Source organism: Schizosaccharomyces octosporus, assembly GCF_000150505.1.
Source record: "Schizosaccharomyces octosporus yFS286 unplaced genomic scaffold supercont6.3, whole genome shotgun sequence".
NCBI classification, from domain to species: Eukaryota; Fungi; Ascomycota; class Schizosaccharomycetes; order Schizosaccharomycetales; family Schizosaccharomycetaceae; genus Schizosaccharomyces; species Schizosaccharomyces octosporus.
The window spans coordinates 1,390,356-1,414,332 of NW_013185621.1; the positions used below are offsets into that span (position 1 = coordinate 1,390,356).

Here is a 23,977-nt window from a genome sequence, read left to right on the forward strand (position 1 = left end):
TTCATAACATCATTTCGTGCTACTTACTGCAAGTATCAAACATACCCATTCATAAAATGGAATCGTCTAGCACACGATTTTCCAGATCATCGCACTTAAGCTAGGCAAGCAAAGAGTTGGTTAAGGAAAAAATGAACTGCAAGTTTAACTTGAATAAAGCACCGGAAAACAGTCACATTTCACCTCTAAGGCAATGTAAACAAACGCGTCGCGTCGCGTAATCAAATCATAAACATTAGTATAAAACAATGGTTAAAATAATATTACTATAAAGGTCTTCATACAATTCCTGGCAATGAAGATAGAGGTTGTTATTTCTCTTTCAGTAGTTTAGTAAGAAGCGTCAACTGCAAGTAATTTTTATTCATGAAGTTTCTTATAAAGCTTTTATAAAAAGCAATTGAATATTATAAATGGAATACTAAGCTTTTTTAAAACTGTTACCTGATATATGTTACTTCCATATACGAAGGATGTTTTGTACTGTAAGATTGAAGCTCCCCACTGCAACCACCGTCCGCATATAAACAAACCAGAAAACAACCAAAGTTGGCACATATATAAGGGGATATTTGTGTCATATTATAAATAACAGAAAACTATCTTATGAATTTAGAAAGATGTCCTCTCGCACCTCGATCAGCAAATATAATTCCCCAGAAACATGAAGGTGCTGTGAAGCAAAAGGTAGCTGCGGTGACGGAGGATGCTCCCAACGAGCAGAAAAGGCCACATGCTTTGGAAGAGAGTGTTTCTTCAGCTACGGTTGAAACAAATAATGAGAACTCCGTAACTACGACTCCAAAACATCAGAAGGTAACAACTCCGAAGTCGTATCGGAGGTCAGTAAAACGAGTAAAACATGATGAATCTATCGCTAAAGAAGTTCCTCATATGAAAACGCTTGAACCAATTAACGAAGAATTAAAAAACGTTGGTACCGATGCTACAAAACTGGCTACAGCAAAGTCAACTACACAAAAGGCCAAGTTATTAGAATGGAAGCGACAATATAAGAAGGCTTTTCCAAATTTTCGTTTTTATTTAGATGGATTTGACTCTAATCTCCAACAACGAGTTAAACGTCAAATAGTTCAATTAGGCGGTCATGTGGAGACCTTTTTTTCTGGCAATGTCACTCACGTAGTTACGACAAGATCTATACAGGACATAGCGGCAAAGAATTCTAAACAAGATGTGCTCACCAAGGCACGTCAACTAAATATGAAAATATGGAGCATGGAAAAACTGTGTAACCGAGTTTTAAAAACGCTTTTGGAAGAAGATCCATTTGCTCCTAGTTCCTCTCAAAAGCAAGGTAATGATCTAAGTTATTTGCTTTATGTTGAAAAGGTCCAAGGTACCAATGAGCGTGATTTGTCTGTACCACGGCAAGACTTTGTTCATTTCAAAGGTCCGTATCTGTATGTTCACGATATCGCAAGTGCTTACAAGCCCATTCTTCTTAGAGAATGGCCTAAGCCAGTGAACGATAAGGATGTCCCTTGGCCCACCTTTCGCGCAACAAGTATAGGCAGATGCCCCTTTGTGCCTGAAAACAGACAACGATTGAGTATCAATGCACATACGGCAGCGACAGCCAAAGCTAAACAAGATCAATCACAAGAACAACAGCAACGCATTCAAAGACAATGTTCTCAGCAACCGCCGGCAATTTCACGAGCTAACTCTTTCAAACTATCTATTCCATTATTATCTAATAATGTTGGTTCTACCTCAAATTCAAATAGTGTATCTGTTAATGCTGAGAGTGCTCCTTTGCCAAATACAAATACTGGATACCATCAGCAGGAGCAGATTCCAGCAAAACCAAAACCATATCGCATGCTAGATGATGGCATGCAAGCGTCCGGTATTGTTCAGTCTAATCTTACTTCAGCGGTAATGTCAAATAATTCTAATATTCGTTCAGGGAGCGCAGCAGGTGTGCCTGTTGTTGCCATTAATGGACGAGATATAAATGAACTTAAGAAAAGGATAATTCAACAAAAATCCGGGGCACCAAACAAAGAGCAAGGTTACAAGAACATGCTTCATAATGCTAATCAAAGAAAAATTAGAATTGACCCAAAACCTGGTTATTGCGAGAACTGTCGAGAGAAATTTGACAACTTTGAAATGCATATTCGAGGTAGGCGCCATCGGAAATTTGCTGAGAACGATGAAAATTTCAAAGAATTGGATGAGCTATTTGAGCTTGTGCAGCGACCTTTTCGTCCGCTGTGAAATATCAACTTGGTTGATGTATAAATTTATGCCATTTTATCTTAGTGCTCAGTTAGAGTTTTGTCGCTTTTTATGTTTAAATATTGTGTTGAACTATTAATTCTTGATTTGAAACACAATGGTGAAGCTGGAGGCTTACACGGTGATTTGTCGATTCCTTTTCTACATGCATTCATTCTTTTTCTAATATAACTATATATACGTATTTCCTGATCTAACAGTGGTTACGATTCTATCTCTGTGATTTAACAACCATCTATCTTTTCGAAGATTTAACGAACGATTTATAACTATTTTTTTAATGAATATGGGACTATTCATAGGATGCTATGAAGGATTACAATCCTTTTATGGCAATATGACTTTTGAATGCAAAAGTCAACATACAATTACGTGCTCGTCGGTTGTAGCATGTTTCAATAGCTGAAAAGCATAATACTTGTATATATCTATTGAATATGCGGGCAATTTGGGAAAATATCTTGTAGAAACAACTTCATGATAAATACTAGAGTATGAACAGTAGTCGTCTACATCGCTGTCGTAACTATGGCATTTCGCCATTTCCGAATTCAGCGTTGTATCAAGCATCATAAGAATTGTAAAACAATCAAGATTAAGTGTATAACTGATATTTGTTTATTACTGTAATGAAGGACACTACGAAAATGCTCGTTATCGGTCGCAATTTCAGTAAACCAGTGGTACAGAACACCAGGGAGTAAGGCTTGCACTGAACGAATATCATAGTCGACGCGACTTTTCGTAGACATTATTAGATTGAGTTAGTACGAGTATCAATCGTCTACTTCTTCTTTCTTTGATTTAACTTATAGCGCTTTGACGCTTAAAGAAATATTAGTGTAAAAAGTTAGTAAATTTCATATCGGATATTGCGACTTAAATTCGTTTGGAGTCACATCAATATACCCTTTTGCTTCTTACCAGTCAATCTCTTATTGGATACACTTTCTGGAACCTGATTTATGGAAAATCTCTTTACTTCCGAACAATTCACCATGACTACGAACAACCTCGAAACTACTAATGCCTCCTCTGGTTACCAAACTGTCAGTAATGAAGACTTTAAGGTGCAATATGATGAATTACTCGCACCCAATGCTGCTGAAATAAGTGGTGTGAGACATGAAACCGTAGATAATGCAACTGCAGGTATGCCCTCACAAGAAGAAACCGAAAATCTTCCTCCTTCTGCTCTATTGCAGAAGAAGCATGCGGTTGAAAACCACTCCAAAGAAAAGCCAACTTCAAAAAGAAACACATCTCAAAAACCTGCTGTTGATGTGCACTCAGAAGCTGCTTTTCCCACACTTTCACCGAAAGTCAACAATAAACCAAAGGCTCCTTCTTGGGTTCGAAAGGCTGCTGGCGTCGGTTCTTCAGGTAATGATGATGCCGCCTCTTCAGCCAACTCACCTACTTCTTCTAGCAGGACTGCTTCTACTTCGAAAGAAACAGATTATATGACAGACACTTTGATTTTGGGTCCTGATCAGCAGATATCTCGCCTTTCATTTACCGGTAAACCAAACTCTGTTGCAGATATTGTCCGTACCATTATGCTGCAAACCTCTACTCGTATTAATGTCTCTACCGCATCCAAGACGAAGAATACGACCTTTTTAATTCAAGGTAAAGTTGCTGCTGTTAAAGCAGCTCACAGACAAATTATTAAGTCCATCGGTCGCCGAAACACTATTACTGTTCCCTGTCCTGTCTTTGTCGTCGGTGCTGTTATTGGAACCAATGGACAAAATTTAAAGACCATTATGGACCGCACCGGCACTCGAATCCAAATCCCTAAGCGCAACTCATCTGCCGCTGATGACAATGAAACTTCTGCAAAGAATGAAAAGTCTTCACTCACTTCCCCAACTTCGTTAGACGAATTGGAACCTCAATATGATTTGACTTCAGTTACCATTGAAGGTGATTTTGAGGGCGTTGAACTCGCTAAAAAAGAAATTGAATCTATAATCAACGAACGCACTAGTCATACTACTATTCGAATTAACACAATCCCTACTGATATGTACAATTTGCTTCGCGGTGCGGATGGTTCAAACATTGCTGAATACGAACAAGACAAAGATTTGAAAGTCCAAATTCCTTATGCATACTCTGATAACAATTTGCCAGTTAACCCTATAGTTTTATCTGGTGAAAAGTCTTGCGTTCGTGAATGTGCTCTATTCTTGCAAGGCAAAGCTGAGGAATTGGCTCGTACTACAATCCCCACTATGATTCCTGTTCCTCGTCGTCAGCATCGTTTCATTAACGGAGAAAAGAGTGCTGGTATCCAGGATATTTTGAGAAGCACTGGTTGTTCGGTTATACTCCCTCCTATAAATAGTGAGTCAGACATTGTTAGTGTTCGTGGGCCTGCAATGAACATTAGTGATGGTATTAAGATGACGATGGAGCGTGCCAACTCTACAATCATAGATGCCGTTAACATTTCCAATATTTTCACTTCCTTGAAAGACCCCTTTAGTCATGCTAACCTACTTGCAAGATTTTTCATTCGTTCAAAGTTCCTTTCTCAATATGAGAATGCTTTGAAAGTACAATTCCATCTTCCAAAGCGTGAAGAACTTCAGGAACTTACTAATAAATCTGTTATTGTTGAAATTTCTAGTAAAGACGGGGAAAACGTTCGCAATGCGCGTGCTGCATTAATTAAAATTATTGAACAGTTCCCTCCTTATAAATTTCATAACGTAGAGATTGACCCCCTTCTGCAGCGTTATGTTATTGGATCTAAAGGAAAAAACTTGCAGAAACTCAGAGCTGATCATAATGTCGAATTGCTCATCGGTGATAATGGCGAAGATGACTCAAATGTTATCCTTTGCTTTACTGGATCAAGTGATGAAAAACTTCCTGAACAGATTCAGGAAGAGTTGGCTGCTTTGGGTGAACGTATTAAATCTTCTGCTGATGCTTCCGCTAAGATTGTCTCTGAAACTTTCCAAGTACCTTCTGTCTATCACAAGCATATCGTGGGACCCAAGGGTACTACATTGAAGGCAATCCTTGGTAACTCCGAGGAGAATGTTGTTGTTCAGCTTGGTAAGGTTTCGTATCGCTCAGACTCGACTGACGATGATGTCTACGTTCGAGGTTTCTCGAACGACGTTCAGCGTGTTATGAACGAAATAAAACAACTTGTCAAAGATGCAAAAAATCACGAGATTCTTCACTCATATGTTGCTGAGTTTGATTTCCCTTCTCAATACTCTAAGAATATTATCGGCAAAAATGGAAGCAACGTGTCCACTCTTCGTGAAGACTTTGGTGTTCAAATCAATGTCGAAGAAGGACATGTACGCATTCAAGGTATCAAGAAGAATGTCGAAGAAACTAAATCCCGTATTGAAGCTCAAGTTCAAGCTCTTATGGATGATACCATAATTCGCGTTAATATCCCAAATGAATTCCATCGCCAGCTGATTGGTGCCAGTGGAAAGTACGTTAAACGTTTGGAGGAGAAATTTTCAGTCCGTGTTCGTTTCCCTCGTGAAGATGACTTGGGCACTTCCGGAGGCGAGGCCACTAAACCTTCATCAGTTGACGAAATTGTCATCCGCGGTAGCAAAAAGGCCGTTGCTTCTGCTAAGCAAGAGCTTGTCGAACTCTATGAATATGAAAAGTCTATCGCTTATAGCGAAGTTATTGAAATTCCATCTAAGGCTGCTTCTAGGGTTGTTGGTCGTAGCGGTGCTACTGTTGAAAAAATTCGTGCTCAATACGACGTCAAGATCGACATTGGGGACGAAAAATCTGAGGGTACAATTTCTGTTTCAGTACGAGGTTCTAAGGAAAATGTTCAAAGTGCCATCAAAGAGATTAAAGCTATTTCTGACGAAATAAAGAATCAAGTCGAGAAAGTTGTCAAAATTGATCGTGAATACCATCGTTTCCTTATTGGTCCTAGTGGAAGTAGCTTACAAGAAATTATCAAAGAATGCGGTGGTACAACTGATAAAGCTGAAACTGCTCGTCTTGTTAGTTTTTCCAACGGTAATACGGACGAAGATCGCAATTCTGTTGTGTTACGTGGCAACAAACAACTTGTTGAAGCCTTGGAGTCTCGTTTCTTACAAATTGTAGAGGAACTTAAGAGCCAAGTAGAAAAAACTGTTGATGTTCCTCAGCGTAGCATCAGTTCTATTATCGGAAGAATGGGAAGCAGCCGTCGCGATATCGAAAAGAAAACATCCACATCCCTTACGATTCCCAATGTTTTAGACCCTGAGCAGCTTGTCAAGATTACAATAATCGGAAGCAATGAAAACTGTGATAAGGCTATACAGATGATTCAAGAAAAAGTTGCTAGTCAATACACAGAAACCCTTGAGGTATCCAATGTTTTGTGTGAGCGATTGACGAATGGTCCAATAATCAGGAGACTTCGCACCGATCTCAAGGTGTTTGTAGACGTACCTAGTGTTTCTAAGCAATTGGAAGGTTCTGAAATTGTACTCGAGGATAATGAAGAAGACGCTTATCCTTGGAAGTTGGTTACCAAGCAAAAAAATACCGACAATAAAGCAACCTTGACTATTAGAGGACATAAGGAAAATGTTGAAAAAGCCATTAGTTCTTTGGAAAAGAACCTTAAGCAACTTGAAGAAGAATGCACTGGCTATCTTTCAGTACCTCCTAGCTTGCATCGCCATATTATTGGCGCTGGTGGCTCCGCTATTAACAAGATTCGTAAGGCTGCTCAAGTAAAAATTGACGTTCCCCGTACACCAGGTGTTGATATTATTGTCATCCAGGGAAGTCATTCCGGAGCTGCTAAGGCGAAAGATTTAATCATCGAACGCTTAAGTGAGTCTCAAGATTAAAAAATAAAACTTTTTTGATATGATTTCTATAAATACCTTTCATTTGGAAGATCTCTCAATTTATGCTACAAATACTAACAAGTTCGGGCTGTATCGAGACATGGTCGCTCTTTTTTTACCATTCTGCTTAATGCAGGCAGAGCCATAGTCCTTAATTTTTGCTACAAAGATTTTATTTTGTTCTCTTCAATCTAAGTGAGTCAAAGAAAAGATTGCTTTTTAGATTTACTTACGCTCGATCGTGAAGAAGCCTAGATCTTACTTTATAATGTATAATTTTATTCTAAGATAAAAAATAGTTGTCCTAAACGTTGTACTTTGAAAAATGATGTAGGATTAAAAGATACATGAATCCAAATGATGCCTTCATCTTGCTAACACTAACGGAAATACTTCAATATATTTATCAAAATTTCTAAACAAAATCAAGCATAAGTGTTTCAAATCAACCAAAATATTTATTCATAAACACACCAGTACCAGTATAAAAGTTATACAAACCAAACAGTTCCCTTTTTGTTCTTTCATAACTAACTATATTATTAAAAGACGCAATGATTTTAAGAAATTATTGCAAAAGTGGATCCCGATAGTGACGCTTAGTATTATTCTTATAGGCCAATTTGGTAAAGAACCGCTCTTTCTTTTGACGATCTTGGTGAGTATTAATATGAGATGCACTAAACTTTTTCCTTCCATCTTTAACACCTGCAAGACTACTTTCCACAGCGCGACTGCGAGCCATCGCTTCTCCGCTGGGGGCACGACTGGCAACATTTTGATGGACAGCAGCACCATCACCAACAGCAGTAGCACTAGCAGGGCGAATATTTTGACGGAAATAACGAGATAAAGAACGATGACCAGCACGAGCACCAGTCGGCAAATGAAGTTCATATTCTTCAGCAATAGGTACTCTACCAACATCCAAACTATCTACGCTGGAGTCAGAATCACTTGATGCATCTTCCCAATTTTCGTCGTTCTCTGCATTTTCAACATCAACAATTTCTTGAGGCTTCTCGTAATCAGGGTAAGAAGCGCTGAAATCGTAGAAATCAGAAAGCTCAAGTTGTTCCTCATCAGTATCATAAGCTATAGAGAAATGTCCTTTTTGCTGCATGTGGGATCGAACAGCTTCCAATGATTTAAACTGACGATTGCAAGTTAAGCAAGTGTAACCAATAGAAACCTTTTCTGCTAAATACTCAAACAACCCTGGTTCGTCTACAACAAATTCTCGCTCGGGAATAAACAAGCTATGAATCGCTTTCATGTGTTTCTTACTTGCGTCAAAAGAAGAGAATGAAGAATTACAAAAGAGGCAGTCTTTTAAGCCAAGTTTTTGACTAACGCGACGAGCAAGTTCCTTTTCGAAGTCTTCCGAAGTTGGTTCAGCTGGTATCTTTGATGCAGATGCTTGTGCTTGAGAAGTATCCTTCAGGTTAGATCCATTTCTTAAAGAATCAGAGACTGAAACTGACTCAGAAGCCAAGCGTTTTGACAGATTTTGGATTTCTTCTTCCTCAGCACTTTCATCAACAGGTTCTCCCATGGAAAGGGTTGATGAGGTTATGCTGCTTGTATCATCTTGTTTCAAGCTGTCCTTACGAGACTTAATCTCAAATTTGCGAACATTTTCACGATGCTTCTTCGAAGCTAAATGAGAAGAATAGGCGCCTTCTGAATAGAAATTCTTATTACAATAGTTACACTCACGGTAAAACTCGGCCTTTTTCTGAACAGCTTCATTATGCTTTTGGATTGAGAGAATTTTCTCGGCAAAGACATCAGCAGACAAGGGAGGAAGGCTAGCCACCTTTCTCTTCAAATTATAATGGTGCCAATCAGATTTCCAGTGGACTTTCTGAGAATCAGCACTGTGAAATGCTACATGGCAAGTCGTACACGAAAATGCAGTGGCCATTATAAATTCTCAAAATCGAGAATATCCCGATGCTAACTCGATAGTTTTTGGTAAATGCTATTTATATATTTTTTCGCTTTTTTTGCGATTGATATAAATTATTTTCGAGCCCTAAACCTGAATTTTCTATCAGGGAGCTATGTTGGTGGAGAACAGAAGAAATCACCTTTACCTGGTGAAATAGTATACCCCAGTCCACATTTCAGTTAGTAATACAACAGTTTAGAAATACATGCCTTTTCTTTTAGTTATAGAAAAGCATAAAAAAATAAAAAAGTAACTATATTTAAAGAATTTTTGAACTGGCTAATTCCTACATTACACAAAAACACTTCATATATATTAAAGACCCCGATGAATTCTAGTCACATTCTCATTGAATTGAATTGTTATCCTTAAATCTCTTTATGTTATAATAAATATCTACATTAAATCTAGCGCTTTCATTTCCCTTCAATTCTTCTTGTGCTTAATGAACATGTCTTCGATATGCTCTTATCTCCAAATAAGTCTTTTGAGAACTCCAGTAATCTGTTTAATCTTTTTAAAACTATAGAACAAGCTTTTTTAAACCTTGCATTAAATCAATTAATAGCGAAGGATCTCTGCAATGATTAGGATACCAGTCTTCGAATAAATTGTTCCACAACCCCTGTTCCTTTTCATCCTCTAGCAATGACGGTTGTGCTGATCTGTTTGATTCACCTTTCTTCAACTGTTTTGATAAATTCTTGAGTGTCGCAAGCTGCTCTTCAATGTTTAATGTTTTGATGTCATTTAACTCATTATCATTAAGTCGGGACCTGCCTACAAAAACCGATTTTCCAAGGTAGACACTTAAAATTACAATTGTAGACTATTATTAGTTAGTTTCAAGAATATGTAAACCCGATTCACGTACGAAGAGTTTTCCGGTGAACAACTCCTTTGTGCGGTTTGACAACAAATGCGATGCTTCCATAGCTACGCTAAAGTAATTCTCCATGACTTCGTTTGAACAATGACGATTTAATTCATGAAGGACGCATAATAATATAGTCCTTACGCACGAATATAAAATTAGTTCATCTTCTTCCTGCTTGCAAATTTCCAACAGATCAGAGACAAGACGTAGTGTGGTAGCATCTTTTTCAGAAGTACCAATGCTTCGAATAAAACCGCAGTAAAATTTTAACTGAGTTACCAGTTTTTCAATTCTGATATACGTTAGAAGATGATTTTCAATCAACTGTAAATTCACGTACTTTTCGTCATGATTGGTTGCCTTACGGGCTGACCGACTGTATTTTAAGAAGTCTTGTAAGTCTTCCATCAAGCTATCCGTCACGGAAGTGATATAAAGTTTAACATTTAATTGAATATCACTTGCTATCAGGTTTAGGCTTATTATTTTGTGAAAGAATTCACCACATACTAAATTGATTCGGTAAGTGCTAGATGCTTTAGCAACGTACTCCATTTCAGTCAATAAGGACATCATATCTTTCCTCGATTCGGGTAAAGCCAGAGTTTGCTCCTCTATATAATCCAAGCTTTTAATAAAATAATAGGTTGCAACATTACGTTCTCGATATTTCTTCACTAATATTGGCAATTCATGTAGTAAATGTAATTGTTTTAAGGTATAATCAGACTCAGACTAAAGTAGGTTAGATATGCAAATAAAATAGTAACGTTAAGTGTCTTACCGATTTCTTTTTCATCAAAGAAGGCTTTTCAATGAAATTTAGACAGAAATACATATAGGAAGACAATAGGTCAATGATCGTTTCTTTTGGCGCACAATGTTTTAAAATGCTATTACCATCCAAATGATTGACATGGTCAAATAGTAGATACTCAATGACTTCTTCCCATGAACCCAAGGGATCCAATTCGTTATGAACAGATGACATGCCATACTGGTACATTTGCCATTCTTCCGAATTTTCCAAACGACTTACTTCCATATTAAAACCAAATGGAAAAGTCGAGTCCGCTTCAGTTTCTTCGGCTTGTTGTGAAGAATCTATTTGTTTGTTTTCAATAATCCACGTCTCCAAGGCGTGTGCAATGATAGAAAATACCAAATTTTTCTTGTAAAGTTTTTTAAAAGCGGAATTTGATATCTTGTAACTCTCTTGAGCAAGAATCTTTTTTAGACTCTTTTCTTGCGTTGATTCTTGCAGAAAGCCTTTAAGGCTTTGATCACAATACCGCATTATTAACTTCATAACCGGTAAACGAATTTGGGCCTTCTTGCTGAATATGCATAAACTGAGCATTTCGATATCTTCTTGCTTTAGCAATTGATGATCTAGCAGTTGAAAGCATAGTTGCAGTGCTACTGCTCGCACACTTTCTATGTCATATCTGCATATTTCTGCAATTCTGGAAGAAAATCTCTCTAAAAAATTAAGTGAAGAGAGTGATAGTCCTTCGGTTTGTTCATTTCTAAATAGTTGTTGGATGATTTTTAAAGCAAACTTTCGGATTTTCGCGTCCTTAAAACGGATATTAATAAAATTATAATAAAAAATTTTACATACAGTATCAGAGAGTCCCCATCCTAGATATAACAATGTTGATCTATCCTGAAGATGGGATGGAAGCAGCAAGCAGCATTCGTGAATTGCCATAAAACATTCTAGACGTATAATTGATCTCGTATCACGTATCCTTATTAATATAGCACTATTTTTGGTTAATTTTTTTTTTTTTTTTTTTAAGTTTATTTGCATCCGTTTGTATTACCTTTTATAGATATCATCGAATAGATATTTGAGATTGTCAAGAAGAACTTTATCTGTATTCCCTTCATCATAATCTTCATCATCCTGGATCTTGGATAGTGCGTTTGCAAGTGAGACGTACAACATGCATGAAATACCACTTGAAGTATGTCGGATAGACAACCATGGGCTGGTAGTCATACAAATTATCCAAGATTTAATAGTTTCCATATAAGAGGCAGGTGATAGCTTATCTTTTTCTATAGACGCAGAAGTTAACCTATCAATAAGAAAGCGAATCTTGGATTTAAACGACTTTCCTGTAACTGTTGAGCATGCGTATAAATACGGTTCTGTGAAAGTGTTGTTCTGCACAGTTTGTTAGTTTATTAAAAGAAGAAAAGAGCCAGATTTCCGTACGAAATTAAAAGTCGAAGATTGAATCTGAGCTAGTGTTTCAGGTATTGATTCCATATCCTCCATGTCAAAATGGTTTAAAAAAGGTTGGCAATTACAAGACTAAACATTAGCAGGTAAAAAGCAGTATTTTCTTACTAGTAATATAAGATTGAGAAACCCACGCGTGAATTCAGACGAATCCATTTCTAAGTAGGAGCGCCATTTGCTGCTTAATAAATCCATAGAAATGTTTTCATCCAATAAATCATCTTTAGAACATTAGTTTTCGTATTTTAAAATCGTGATTTTCTGAAGGATTAATACTTACGGAGCAACCCGTATGAGTGGTCTTTAACTGTGTTTTGATTGTTTGAAGTGATTGTTAAATCACGGGAAGTTTCATTAGGAGTAATTGGTTCAATTTCAAGTTTTCGTTTTAAGATAGGTGTTGAATTTTGAGATCCATCATCATGATTGCTGGAAATACTTTCATCGAAGTGATTAAACTCTTTATCCGCCTCTATATCAGGCAAGGAACCATCTAAATGACTACTAAGATCAGATTCAAAATCGAATTCCATGATATTAAGCCTCTAAATAGCTTCGTGAATATTGCTCTGTCTAAGCGCGTAGTGCCTTGGTGTAGCTTAAGTAGACGATACGCGACGCGATGCGCGACTAGGAAAACTTGAAATGCTCATAGAAAGTGTCATACTAATTTACTTAAAAATAAAATATATCTCCTTTATAATTTTATATTACGCGTAAAATATGGGTTCGTGATCTATCGTTTCTGTTCTATCAGGGTTCCGCAGCTTTCAAGTTTCAAACTTCACGGCACTTACTTGGTTCCTGATTTTAGTCTTTACCCTACCACTCTTTTGGAACCTATTACTATTTAAGTCCTTAGTACATTTATATTTATTTATTTTGATCTACCTTCCCATCCTTACTAATACTTTGATAAATTTAATTTTGGTGGATTTAATTTCAAAATCAGAACTAGAAGTGTTTTAATTTTGGCGGTTTAATCCCTTTTTTTGACATAAATACCAATGTTACTCTTTTATATGCCTTTGTAAAGTTATGGAAGCTTCAAGCAGAGTCAATGCTCATGAAATCGGCGCAGATGAGAATCAACGAGTATATTATGCGTTTACTGGAAAAGATAGGAAGCTTCATCGGTCACCTACAAGAGCTCCTCTAAAGTCAGTGGAAAATACTTCTCAAGGGGCATTACATTCTACCTTCATAGACACAGGTCACTATGTATCGTCTCCTGTCAACTCAGAAGAAAACCATCTTTTTCAACATGAGAAAGAATTAAGTACTGTTTTGGTAAACTCTCTGCCTGAAGATTCATTTTTTGAACAGAAGAACACATCTTCGGTTATCTTGGAAGAGTCACTCAATTCCGACACCTTTGAAGCCATTAATTCTTCACATGTTGCGATACCCGTGTTCACAGAGGAAGATTTTTGTTTGCTTTCTGAAGCTGCAGAATTTGTAAAGACACATCCTTCCAAGGAAGATGACGATCAAGATCCGTCAATGGTTCCCGACTATGAAACCGATATTTTCGGGTATATGCGCGAGTTGGAAAAAAATTTGGCTCCATCCCCTTCGTATATGTCTATTCAAAATGAAATAGATTGGCCGACTAGGCATCTGCTGGTTGACTGGATTATTCAAGTGCATCAATATTTTCGACTACTTCCAGAAACTTTATATCTAACAGTAAATCTAATAGACAGGTTTCTTTCCACGAAAGTTGTTTCTTTTCAAAAGATACAATTGGTAGGCCTTTCCGCATTATTGATCTCCTTTAAGTATGAGGAGATTCATCCTCCAACTATTTATCACTTAGGGAAAATTGTGGAAGGAGTCTATGAAATTGAAGAACTTATTCGTGCTGAACGATACATGTTAATGTTACTGAAATTCGAGTTAAGCTGGCCAGGACCCATGTCCTTTTTAAGAAGAATCAGTAGGGCTGATTCCTATCAATATGATATTCGGTCTCTTGCAAAATATTTAATGGAACTAACGTTAATGGATGAAATGTTTGTAGGAGGATATCCGAGTGTCATAGCAGCTGCTTCTTATTACTTGTCCATGCAGATGCTAGGATATACTACATGGACGTCCCATCATATCTATTATAGTGGACTTACTGCTCGACAACTAGAGCCTTGTGCCTTAGGGATTATGGAATGTATTTTGGATGCTCCAAACCATCATACCTCTATCTTCCAAAAGTACAGTGAAGCCAGAATGAAGCGCATTAGCGTTTTTGCGTATAATTGGGTTTCCAGCATTTTATAATCAACCATCCTTCTATCTTTCGTTATTCCCCCTTTTTCATGGAAGCTTTGCTTTATCAAATAATTATTTTTTTTGGATTTTTGCTTAACGCTACTTCCTGTTTTTATATGATATCTTTTTTTCTTACTTTTTGCTTGATTTAATAACATAATTTTCTATATTTCCTTTATAATTGAATAATTGATACATTTGAACCTTTTACAGCCAAACGCAAAGTAATGAAGGGGAAAGTAAATAAAATAAAGAAAAAAAGTGACCAGAAAATGAAATAGACTATCCTTGCTAAAGTAATTCTTAAAAAGTTCGGGAACCATTATTCTTCATACTCTCCATAGTATTCTAATAAACAGTGCTAGCAAATATTGAATATCAGACATCTTTAGTCTCCAAAAAATAACATTAATTTCTAAATATCTAGCTTTATCAAGTTTAAATATTCTATATATATTTTTACAGAACGTCTCTTTATTTATGTCAGTCTATAATGCTTCACTCTACGACTGCTTCTGTTAGTTGAGACTGTTTTTAGCCATTTCGTCGGGATATCTGAAAAAACGGTTTTCATAACGTATTGTTAATATCCTATGCTAGTGAATTGGGAAGGGATTAGAGCTTTTTTCCACAGCGTGAAACGTCCTAGAACATTACTTCCTCACGCGAAGTTTCCTTCATTTACAGATGTTCCAGTTAGTATTAGCCAACATCTAAGCAATGCATACGGCCGGCCTGTTGACATTCGAGGTATAGTACTAGACAAGGACGATTGTATTACCATACCGAATAAACAGAACATACCTAATGAGAATCTCAAGAAACTACGAGAGTTACAAAATAAATTCGGAAAGAGCAATATTTTATTGGTTAGCAATTCAATAGGCTCAAAAAAGCAGGATCCGACCGGAAAAGATGCCGCTTATTTTGAAGATCGCTGGGAAATCCCTGTACTTCGACATTCGAAATTAAAGCCACTTTGCGAACAAGAAGTATGGGAGTATTTCCAAGAATTTACACAAGTTCAGAATCCTTCACAGCTTTTGTTCATTGGTGACCGACTACTCACGGACAGTACCATGGCTAATCGTATGGGTGCATGGAGTTTATGGCTATGTGTTGGTGTACAAGGATCATCAAGTTGGGTAAGAACCTCTTTACTACATTATAACAATACTAATATACCGCTACCCTTGTAGATGAACAAACTTGAAGGACATATTTACCGGACCTTCCAACCGATGGGTCCAATCCTACCTCGGACGTACGAGAAAGATAATTAAACAATACGTGCTTCATTAACGAATATTATATTTCACTTCACATTCCATTTCACACACTAAATTGCTGGTGTTAGGATGGTGATATCTTTCAACGTCGTTATCAAAAAAGAATGAAAGAATCTTCCCTTGCAGTACCCACTCCCATGTTATTTCACTGAGACTTCCAGAATCCGATCTTTTCTAGCAACTCGGAGACTCTTATAAACTAGGACTAAAGCATGTCTTCATAAGGGAGAAAACAGATTGCTCTACGCAGAGAGTAGATTCCACAATCTGACGTACAGAATAAAAAAGCACAGCAGCAAACCAATATTTTCTGTGTTTAGAAGGTAATTATTTTTCTAAAGAAAAGAAAAGAAGAAAGACAGAACGGGGACACGCGTTCCTCGCAGATGGGCTTGAAAAATGTATGGGAAAACCAAACATAAACGCACATACGGGAATTAATTAATAAACATTGTAATCATAAGAACTCGTAAAACTATTGTAACTTTTACTTGCGTTACTTGGTCGTGCTGAAGGATTCTCCACAGCCACAGGTAGATTTAATATTTGGATTAGTAAATACAAATCGCGACTGCAATTCATCGTCCCTGTAATCCATCACTGACCCAATGATTTGCAATAAAGCCCTTCGAGCTACAATTATACGAATTCCATCCTGCTCCACAACTTCGTCAAATTTTTCAGGTTGCTCAATGTATTCCAACGAATATGCCTGGCCAGCACAGCCCTTTTGTTTTACCCCAATTCGCAACAGCTTATCCTTCATAGAAGGTTCGTCCAACATGCTTCGCAGATTATTCACGGCATCTGAAGTCTAATACAGGTTAGTATATGGTTTTGCAGGAAACTCTTAAAAAAATTAACAATCCGTTCAGAGAAACATACCAATTTTATAACATTTTTACGAGGCATCTGTCGAGTGGGAGCTAGTTCTTTCTTTGCGGTTTTATTGGGAGAAGGAGCGGCTGCTCGTAAACGGGTGGGTAAAGGAATTTGAATATTTTGAGGTTTTTGCAACGTCGGGTTCATATTTTTTAGGTTATGAATTTCATATAAAGAAAGAGCTCGTGTACAGTTTCGTATCAAGCCCTCACGAAGCGGGAATCTTAAAATCTGTCGTGTAGATTTGAGTGCAAGCATTCTGAAAATTTAACCAATGTTTTCTTCCGTAAATCAATGGTTCAAATTCAATTCCCAATACTATATAAAATAAATTTCAGATTGTACAAAAAAAACCGTAATTTTTAATCTCAATTCGTGTCTCCTGTGAACATCCGTTCTTGGTTAACGCCAAGAGGTCATCATACATCCACCATGTATATGAATTACCACGCTTCCTATTGGCCCATTATAGGAAACTTGGCGTTGTAATACGCAAATTACTTTACCAATAACCACCACTCTAGAACGATGCGTACGGATAGTGTCGCCTGCATTACCGTATCCTTGATTATACTAATAAGGCATGAATAGTACGATAGCGTAAGAGAAGAGAAGATGAAAAGTGGTTAGAATGTTTTAAATGAAAAGGATCGAGAATTTGTAAGAAAAAACAATGTTGAAAACTCTTATTAATCGAACAAGCTTAACAAAACTGAATGGAAACCCGAGGGTGGGCTTTTACTTGAAGATTTGAAGTGTTAAGGTAGGAAACTTGAAACAGTATACGCTATATCAACCTCGAAAATTGGAAGCAATATAAAGCCAAGAGTTTATGGAAAAGCAACAAGTATCAAAAATAAGCAATTCTTCTACTCTCTTTTCGTCCCAATCCCTGTTTATTACTGAAATGGATGACCTATCGTTAATATACCTTACGGATGGCTAAAGAGATGTAACAAAATAAAATAAAATCGTTTCAAAACGCGAAAAGTGCCAGGACTGGTAGAATTTCTTGTTATTCTTTATAAATTCCTTTCTTTTTGAGTCAAAATGAAATGAGTCAATTCGATGATCTGCATAGGAAAAGATCTAGGAACGAAGAAACAAGCAGTTCTCGTGGTGCGCGTTTAACCGCATCGCAAATTATTGCTGACGATGAAGAGGGATCAGAGAGTGAAGGATATATAGACGATGACTTGGAGAGTCCGAATGACGATCCATCAATTCGACAAGAATCCGGACGCACTTCCTCTGATAGAAACCGCAGAAAGAAAAGCAAACCGAATGCCGGCTCCAAAGCGCTGGATGAACTAGACAAAGGCGAAACAGACTCTATGAATTTCCAAATGCTCGTTAGAAATATTGTACGTCTTGCCATTTGTTCCCAAAGTTCCCATCAGGCTCTTTCACGAAAGGAAGTGATACAGCGGGCATTCCCACAAGGAAGTTCTCGAAGCTTGTTTCAGCCAGCGCTAGAAGAGGCAAACCATCAGCTTCGTACTGTGTTTGGATTTCAACTAGTGCTAGTAAATCCCTCGGACAGAACAAAGGAAATGGCCATTTCCCAACTCCGAAAACAACATACCTCAAATTCTTCGTCTTCTTCTAATCTCCCAAAGTATTGGGTACTTAAATCCTCCCTCAGTCCTGAGTACTGCAATGATCAACGACTTGTTCCTGACTCCATAGCTGATACTTCATTTCTCGGATTTTTAATGCTTACCGTTTCCCTTGTTGCTGTTTCCCATGGATACCTTAGAGAGTTAGACCTAAAATCTCACTTGGATACCTTGTTATCTTCTGATACTACTCCTTTTCAACTAGATTTAGATCGATCTCTCAATCTTCTTGTCAGATTTGGTTATTTGGACCGCGTAAAGGATGACACACATAATCAATTTGTTTACTACGTCGGCTCACGTTCCGATACGGAAATTGGTAAACAAGGATTAAAAGCGTTTCTTTCAGAATTTGTTCAAGGTACCAACCTTGACGAAGTTTTGTCTGGCTTTACCGATGATAAGTCGGAAAATATTCCCAATACAAATGAAAGCGGAAACTGAAAATCACTGCTTGCTTTTCTTTTCATTCGTTTATAGAAATTTTTCTTTTGAATACCCTCATTTCCTTTACATATATCATATTCATAATGAAATTCAATTCAATTCATCGCGTCCTAAAGATCTATCAATATTATATATTTACAAAAGAAATATCAACTAACTATAATTAAAGAATGAAATGACCATATGCATAGTGTAAACCAACATCATGCTCGAGAAGATACTGCCAGCTCTTCTTCAAGACTAGCAATTCTGTCTCGAAGCGCCCGAACGTCAATTAATGAATATCGGTTCTGCTTTTCCATGTCGGAAATTAATTTCAGTAATTCTTTTTCTCGCTTTTCAAACTGGTATTGCGCGGTAAAGACCTTGGACTTCTCGCTATTGATTTGGTCTTTCAAGGCTTTCACTTCTACGGCATGAGAAAAGGCAACCCGCTCCAAAGACCCGCCTGTCGCTTGTGGTGTCATCCCAGAATTTTTGCTTTCTTGCACTTGCTTCTCAAGATATTGCTTTTCAAGATTAAGCCTATCGTAGTCTCTCTTCAGATTCTCGAAAAGAGTCTGATTGGCATTTCGCACCTGTAAGTCAAAAATAGTCTTTCTCTCAGGAAGAGAGCTTTTAAAGGACGCTGGAGGTTTATTCTCCTTCTCAGCAGGCTTATGGTCCTTTAACCGATGAAGTTCAGCGTCTTTCTTCTTGTTCAATTCTATTGCAGAATTTAACTCTTTTCTGACTTCCTTTAATTTCAATTCTGACTCTGTGAGTTTGTTTTTAGAATACTCCACGTCAGAGGCTTTATTTCTCAACAAGGTGACTTCTGATCGCAAACTTCGGGTAGTCTTAACCTCTTCTGAAAGCTTCTGGCAATTCAATTCTAATTGTCGTTTATTCTGAAGTTCTCTCTTTAACGAACGTAACTGTTCGTTATCCTGACTAGCTAATATAGCCTTTTGTTTCTCTCCTTCAAGTTCTCTAACAGTGTTTGTAAAATCTTGCTTCAATTTTGCAATTTCACTTTCTAATAAGGGAATCCTGGGAAGTTTCTGCATGGCTGAATCGAGCTGGCCAGTTATGTCTCCAAATTTTTTCCTCAAACCGCTATGCTCATCAAGCAATTTTTGATATCGATCATTAGTAGAAAAACTGCTTGTTTCTAAACGTTCGATATCTTTCGTTGACTTATCATGTTTAAGCAGTAGTTCACGATAATCATTTTCAATCTTGCGTAAGCTGAAGATCTCCTTGTTTTGAAGCTCAAAATCTGATTTGAACCTTTCAAGTTGTCGAACTTTCTTCTGTAGCTCTTCGGATTTTGCAGTCAAGCTTTCATACTTTGATGGAAAATCCTGCAATTTCAGTAACTTGCTGTTAGCATCTTTCAAATTGCTATCAAGATCTTTAATTGTAAGCATATGATTTTTTATTATTGCTTCAAGTTCTTGATTCCTAGAAGATTGAACTTTATATAAGTTATCTTTTTCGGTTAAAGCACCAAGTTCTTTCTTCAACTGAGACATTTCCTTAACGTCAGCTTCAAGATACCCGATTTTCTGTTCAAGGTTTTCTATCGTCATTTGTTGAACTCCCTTCAGAACGTCAAGTTCTTGGTTTTGTTGTTTTAAGATCGATATATCATTAGCCATGTCTGATTTTTCGATTTTGTTTCGTTCCAATTCAGAAGACACGCTTCTTAAGGTGAAGTTCATGTTTTTCGTCGTACTCATTTCATTAGCTAGTCTTTCTTCTAATGATTTGCTCATTTCTTTAAACTTCTGAAGTTCGCGATTTAAAGTAGAATTTTTATCCATCAAAGACGACAATTCGAGCCCTTTCTTCTCGTTATCTTCTCTTAGCTTTGTTAGACCCTCATCAGTAGACGTCTTTTCTTTAGATAATGAATTTATCTCCATCTTAGCAGCCGACAATGCAGATTTAATTTGTTCAATGTCCATTCGAGAAGTATCTAAGTCTTTCTGTAGCTTTTTATTTTCTTCTCTCATTTTCTCGTTTTCAAACGATATGGACTCAAGGGTAACCGTCATCTCTTCAATGTGCTTGTTGCCTGCTTCTTTCTCATTTACAATATCAGCCAATCGAGCTTCCATATCTTTATAAGTAGCACTTAACGTTCCACTAGATTCTTCCAAAGACGCTAATTTTTCTTGAGTACGACGCAGAATTTCTTCCTTATCAAGTGCAATGGCTCGTTCGCTGGTTAGGGCATTTTCTAAAGCAAGATAAGACTTATTAGATTCATTGACTTTAGCTTCAAGACCCTCCTTAACATTCGTGATTTTCTTAATTTCGTACTTCAGTTCTATAATTTCCGCATCTCTACGCTTTAATTTTTCATCATTGTGTGTACTACTGAGCATTGGTCTTAACTTAAAATATAGCTTCGTCCAGGGATGTTTTCGAAGCTCGTCATACACAGAAATATTTGCCTGTATCTGCTTTATGGATTCTATGTCCTTTAAGCGCTTCTGGAATTTCTTTCTTTGCACAAAACCACGAATTCGAACCTGTAAAGAAATTACTATATTCTGAAGAGTATGTAGTCTTCTTTCTTCCAAACTTGCTAGCACTCCTGCCTTGAAGAAAATCTTCGAAACACCAATTCTGAACTGATCTTCTGAAAGTCCCATTTGCTGAAGTATTAGAAGTGAAGCACGTCGAGATTCGATATAGTTATCTTTCGGAAGATTTACCATCATTTCATAACGAAGCCTAAAGTCGTTAAAGGGCATCCTATTAGGAAATCCAGCACGAGTGATCCGTATTCCTTCCAAAACACCGTTGCATCGTAGTTGGTCTAAAACCAAAGCTCTGTTGAACGAATGGCTCTTCTTTTCTTCATTAGGTATGATACACCTAATAAAGTGAGGTTGTGTCGTGTTAAATTGGTTCATCAATTGATTTAACTGTTCTTTGTGCCTCTGTGCAACGGTTCGAAAAAGAGCTTTACGGGTGCGTCCACGTACCGTTTTCGTCTCAACCTCTTGGTAATCAGAGAAAAGCTCAGCTATATGCTTATTGGTAGAATGAGCAAATAACTTGGCGATATTTTCGTTCAGTGGGTCACTATTTTTTTCTAACCAACCTTCTGTTGAATAAGGTACATCGGCCGCATAATGCGTTAAAATAAAACCAGATCCAGCAAATTTAAATGGCTTATACTTGGGCGATTTGTCTCTCCATAATGCATCTAATTTAGAAACGAAGGTAGTATCTGTGGCTTTTGGCATCACACATTCTTCATCCAGGCATGATAGAATGCCAATAGGATTAGATTTCTCAATCAAATCAATAGTAGGTTGCAAATCATGGCCAAAATCCACGAAGTCCCACTTTATTTCTTCTTTCATATATTCTTCCTGCTCCAAAACAAACATATGATGATTAAAAAATTGCTGCAGGCGTTCATTCGTATAATTAATGCATAACTGTTCAAAACTGTTTGTCTCAAAAATTTCAAAACCTGCGATATCCAAAATTCCAATAAAAGTGTTCGAAGAGGTGTTTCGGCTTATTGCACTATTTATACGCTTCACAAGCCAGCCAAAGTTTCTCTCGTAAATTGCTTTGGCCAATGCCTCTACAGAAGATATAACATGTTCTTGGGACCGAGCACTCACCACCCATTCGTGACCTGCACGAATTCGTGGACGGATAAGGTTTTGGGAAAATAATTCCGGAGATACACCCAAAAGATGGCAAAGCTTATCAACATCATCCATATTGGTAAGGCGAGCAACACCAGAACGATCAGCGCCAATAGCAATATTACCTATGTGCAAAATAATAGAAATTATGCTGAACATATCAAAAATTTCTTTTTCGGTAAAACCCAAAATTTTGAAGGAGGACAACAATCCTTTAAATTCTTCAGCATCATTAACGCCCGGGATAGTAAGAGAAGATTTCTTCAGGTATTCATAATCATTAAATTCATTAGACAAAAGGAGCTTTTTTCGTAAAGCAGGGTCAGCACCATTCAGTAATTGATAAAAAATATGATAATTGCGTTCTTCTGAGCTTTGGTGAACAACACGGGATTTTTCCAGCAAATACCACTCAATAGAAGCATTAGCAATTTCACCACTGACAGAAAATTCCACTTTAATGAATTTTCCAAATCTAGAAGAGTTGTTATTGCGCACTGTTTTGGCATTGCCGAAAGCTTCAAGGACGGGGTTTGTCTTTAAAATCTGCTCTTCTAATTGTTCTCCAGATATCACATTTGGATTACTTGCAACAGCAGCAAGATACTGTATAATTCGTTTGGTATTCTCCGTCTTACCAGCACCAGACTCACCAGTAACAAGAATGGATTGGTTTTCCTTGTTTTCCAACAGATTATTGTAAGCAAGGTCAGCAATCGCAAAAACATGGGGAAGTTTTCGCTCTTGGCTTTTGTCCTTGTATAATTGAATCATGTCTTTGCCATAGATAGGTAATCGTCGATATGGATTAACAGCTACCAAAAACAAACCTGAATAGGTATAGATCTGATCGGAAAGGTATCGCTGCTCTAAATTATAGGTGACCGAGGGCTCATTCAAATTCGTCAATTCAGCCATATCGTTAACTCGGTCGAACCGACTAGGATTAAGAGGTTGGATTTCATCATGACCAACAACGCTTTGATCTCTGGAATTGTTGTATCGGACTACATATTTGCCATCATCAAGTTCTTCTTTTATCCAAGCCTTCGTGAATGCAGTCTCAGGATGTGAAATCCAAACCCATCGTTTGTTATCTATATCATTCAAGCTATTATCAGCTAAAGAATCGCCAATAGTTCCTTTTAAATTTCTATCCATATGTTCAGGTCTTATTCATATATCCCGCAATGCTGTATAGGGATAAACAAACGATCGAATTTCACAAATAGCGTGCAATTGCTAAAAGAGTGACAAGAGCTCTCAAAGAGTTCAACTAACAAAGGGAATCCTGTTCAAAACTATAAATATCCAAAAGTTATCAAAAAATTAGCTGAAGCTAAGTGGTGTGGATGGTAGCTACTATAGAGAAAGTAACTCTCAACTCCCCGCTTATTTTACCAGCGTAGTCTACAGAGATCCTTTTCATTGCGAGGTATACTGTATTGCGGAATATGCAATGCTTTTACTTTTATTAATGCTTACAGTATATTTACGGGTATATATGTATTTTAGAAAAATACTATGCTAACCATTTAAGCATATTGTTTTACAGTGCATACTAACATTAGAATTAATTATCTCTGTAACTATTCTTATTTTTT

At 37.2% G+C, this 23,977-nt stretch overlaps 9 protein-coding genes across 9 annotated transcripts; 5 read left to right on the top strand and 4 right to left on the bottom strand.

Moving 5' to 3' along the window:
* Nucleotides 1-414: 414 nt before the first annotated feature.
* SOCG_01179 (Hsk1-Dfp1 kinase complex regulatory subunit Dfp1) lies at nucleotides 415-2,724 on the top strand. Its single transcript, XM_013164134.1, has one exon. It carries the CDS (start codon nucleotides 607-609, stop codon nucleotides 2,245-2,247), a length of 1,641 nt encoding a protein of 546 aa, XP_013019588.1. The 5' UTR covers nucleotides 415-606; the 3' UTR covers nucleotides 2,248-2,724.
* Nucleotides 2,725-2,954: 230 nt separating this feature from the next.
* SOCG_01180 (vigilin) lies at nucleotides 2,955-7,575 on the top strand. The gene has a single exon (XM_013164135.1). It carries the CDS (start codon nucleotides 3,234-3,236, stop codon nucleotides 7,119-7,121), a length of 3,888 nt encoding a protein of 1,295 aa, XP_013019589.1. The 5' UTR covers nucleotides 2,955-3,233; the 3' UTR covers nucleotides 7,122-7,575.
* On the bottom strand, nucleotides 7,392-9,204 carry SOCG_01181 (ribosome biogenesis protein). Its single transcript, XM_013164136.1, has one exon. The coding sequence runs from the start codon at nucleotides 9,046-9,048 to the stop codon at nucleotides 7,690-7,692; it is 1,359 nt and encodes a 452-aa protein (XP_013019590.1). The 5' UTR covers nucleotides 9,049-9,204; the 3' UTR covers nucleotides 7,392-7,689.
* A 394-nt stretch (nucleotides 9,205-9,598) lies between these two features.
* Nucleotides 9,599-12,739, bottom strand: SOCG_01182 (meiotic cohesin complex subunit Rec11; the record flags this gene model as incomplete). Its single annotated transcript, XM_013164137.1, has 9 exons — nucleotides 9,599-9,904; nucleotides 9,950-10,244; nucleotides 10,293-10,687; nucleotides 10,737-11,531; nucleotides 11,577-11,721; nucleotides 11,782-12,128; nucleotides 12,180-12,278; nucleotides 12,315-12,427; nucleotides 12,487-12,739. 9 exons carry the CDS (start codon nucleotides 12,737-12,739, stop codon nucleotides 9,599-9,601), a joined length of 2,748 nt encoding a protein of 915 aa, XP_013019591.1.
* A 231-nt stretch (nucleotides 12,740-12,970) lies between these two features.
* SOCG_01183 (cyclin Cig1) lies at nucleotides 12,971-14,740 on the top strand. The gene has a single exon (XM_013164138.1). It carries the CDS (start codon nucleotides 13,245-13,247, stop codon nucleotides 14,481-14,483), a length of 1,239 nt encoding a protein of 412 aa, XP_013019592.1. The 5' UTR covers nucleotides 12,971-13,244; the 3' UTR covers nucleotides 14,484-14,740.
* Nucleotides 14,741-15,067: 327 nt separating this feature from the next.
* On the top strand, nucleotides 15,068-15,757 carry SOCG_01184 (uncharacterized protein; the record flags this gene model as incomplete). The annotated part of the gene is made up of 2 exons (XM_013164139.1): nucleotides 15,068-15,619; nucleotides 15,674-15,757. 2 exons carry the CDS (start codon nucleotides 15,068-15,070, stop codon nucleotides 15,755-15,757), a joined length of 636 nt encoding a protein of 211 aa, XP_013019593.1.
* Nucleotides 15,758-15,781: 24 nt separating this feature from the next.
* Nucleotides 15,782-17,098, bottom strand: SOCG_01185 (iron-sulfur protein I). The gene is made up of 2 exons (XM_013164140.1): nucleotides 16,649-17,098; nucleotides 15,782-16,577 (listed from the first exon to the last, which is right to left on the bottom strand). Exons 1-2 carry the CDS (start codon nucleotides 16,901-16,903, stop codon nucleotides 16,260-16,262), a joined length of 573 nt encoding a protein of 190 aa, XP_013019594.1. The 5' UTR covers nucleotides 16,904-17,098; the 3' UTR covers nucleotides 15,782-16,259.
* Nucleotides 17,099-17,614: 516 nt separating this feature from the next.
* On the top strand, nucleotides 17,615-18,906 carry SOCG_01186 (Smc5-6 complex non-SMC subunit Nse3). Its single transcript, XM_013164141.1, has one exon. The coding sequence runs from the start codon at nucleotides 17,701-17,703 to the stop codon at nucleotides 18,706-18,708; it is 1,008 nt and encodes a 335-aa protein (XP_013019595.1). The 5' UTR covers nucleotides 17,615-17,700; the 3' UTR covers nucleotides 18,709-18,906.
* Nucleotides 18,718-23,758, bottom strand: SOCG_01187 (myosin II heavy chain). Its single transcript, XM_013164142.1, has one exon. The coding sequence runs from the start codon at nucleotides 23,532-23,534 to the stop codon at nucleotides 18,915-18,917; it is 4,620 nt and encodes a 1,539-aa protein (XP_013019596.1). The 5' UTR covers nucleotides 23,535-23,758; the 3' UTR covers nucleotides 18,718-18,914.
* Between the last annotated feature and the right edge of the window lie 219 nt (nucleotides 23,759-23,977).

Bases quoted from the DNA above. Each gene is read 5' to 3' on its own strand.
- SOCG_01186 (XM_013164141.1), top strand. From the start codon at position 17,701: ATGAGTCAATTCGATGATCTGCATAGGAAAAGATCTAGGAACGAAGAA.
- SOCG_01180 (XM_013164135.1), top strand. From the start codon at position 3,234: ATGGAAAATCTCTTTACTTCCGAACAATTCACCATGACTACGAACAAC.
- SOCG_01181 (XM_013164136.1), bottom strand. From the start codon at position 9,048: ATGGCCACTGCATTTTCGTGTACGACTTGCCATGTAGCATTTCACAGT.
- SOCG_01183 (XM_013164138.1), top strand. From the start codon at position 13,245: ATGGAAGCTTCAAGCAGAGTCAATGCTCATGAAATCGGCGCAGATGAG.
- SOCG_01185 (XM_013164140.1), bottom strand. From the start codon at position 16,903: ATGCTTGCACTCAAATCTACACGACAGATTTTAAGATTCCCGCTTCGT. The intron at 16,578-16,648 runs GTATGTTTCTCT...AACCTGTATTAG, and splicing joins GTAAAAATGTTATAAAATTG to ACTTCAGATGCCGTGAATAA.
- SOCG_01179 (XM_013164134.1), top strand. From the start codon at position 607: ATGAATTTAGAAAGATGTCCTCTCGCACCTCGATCAGCAAATATAATT.
- SOCG_01187 (XM_013164142.1), bottom strand. From the start codon at position 23,534: ATGGATAGAAATTTAAAAGGAACTATTGGCGATTCTTTAGCTGATAAT.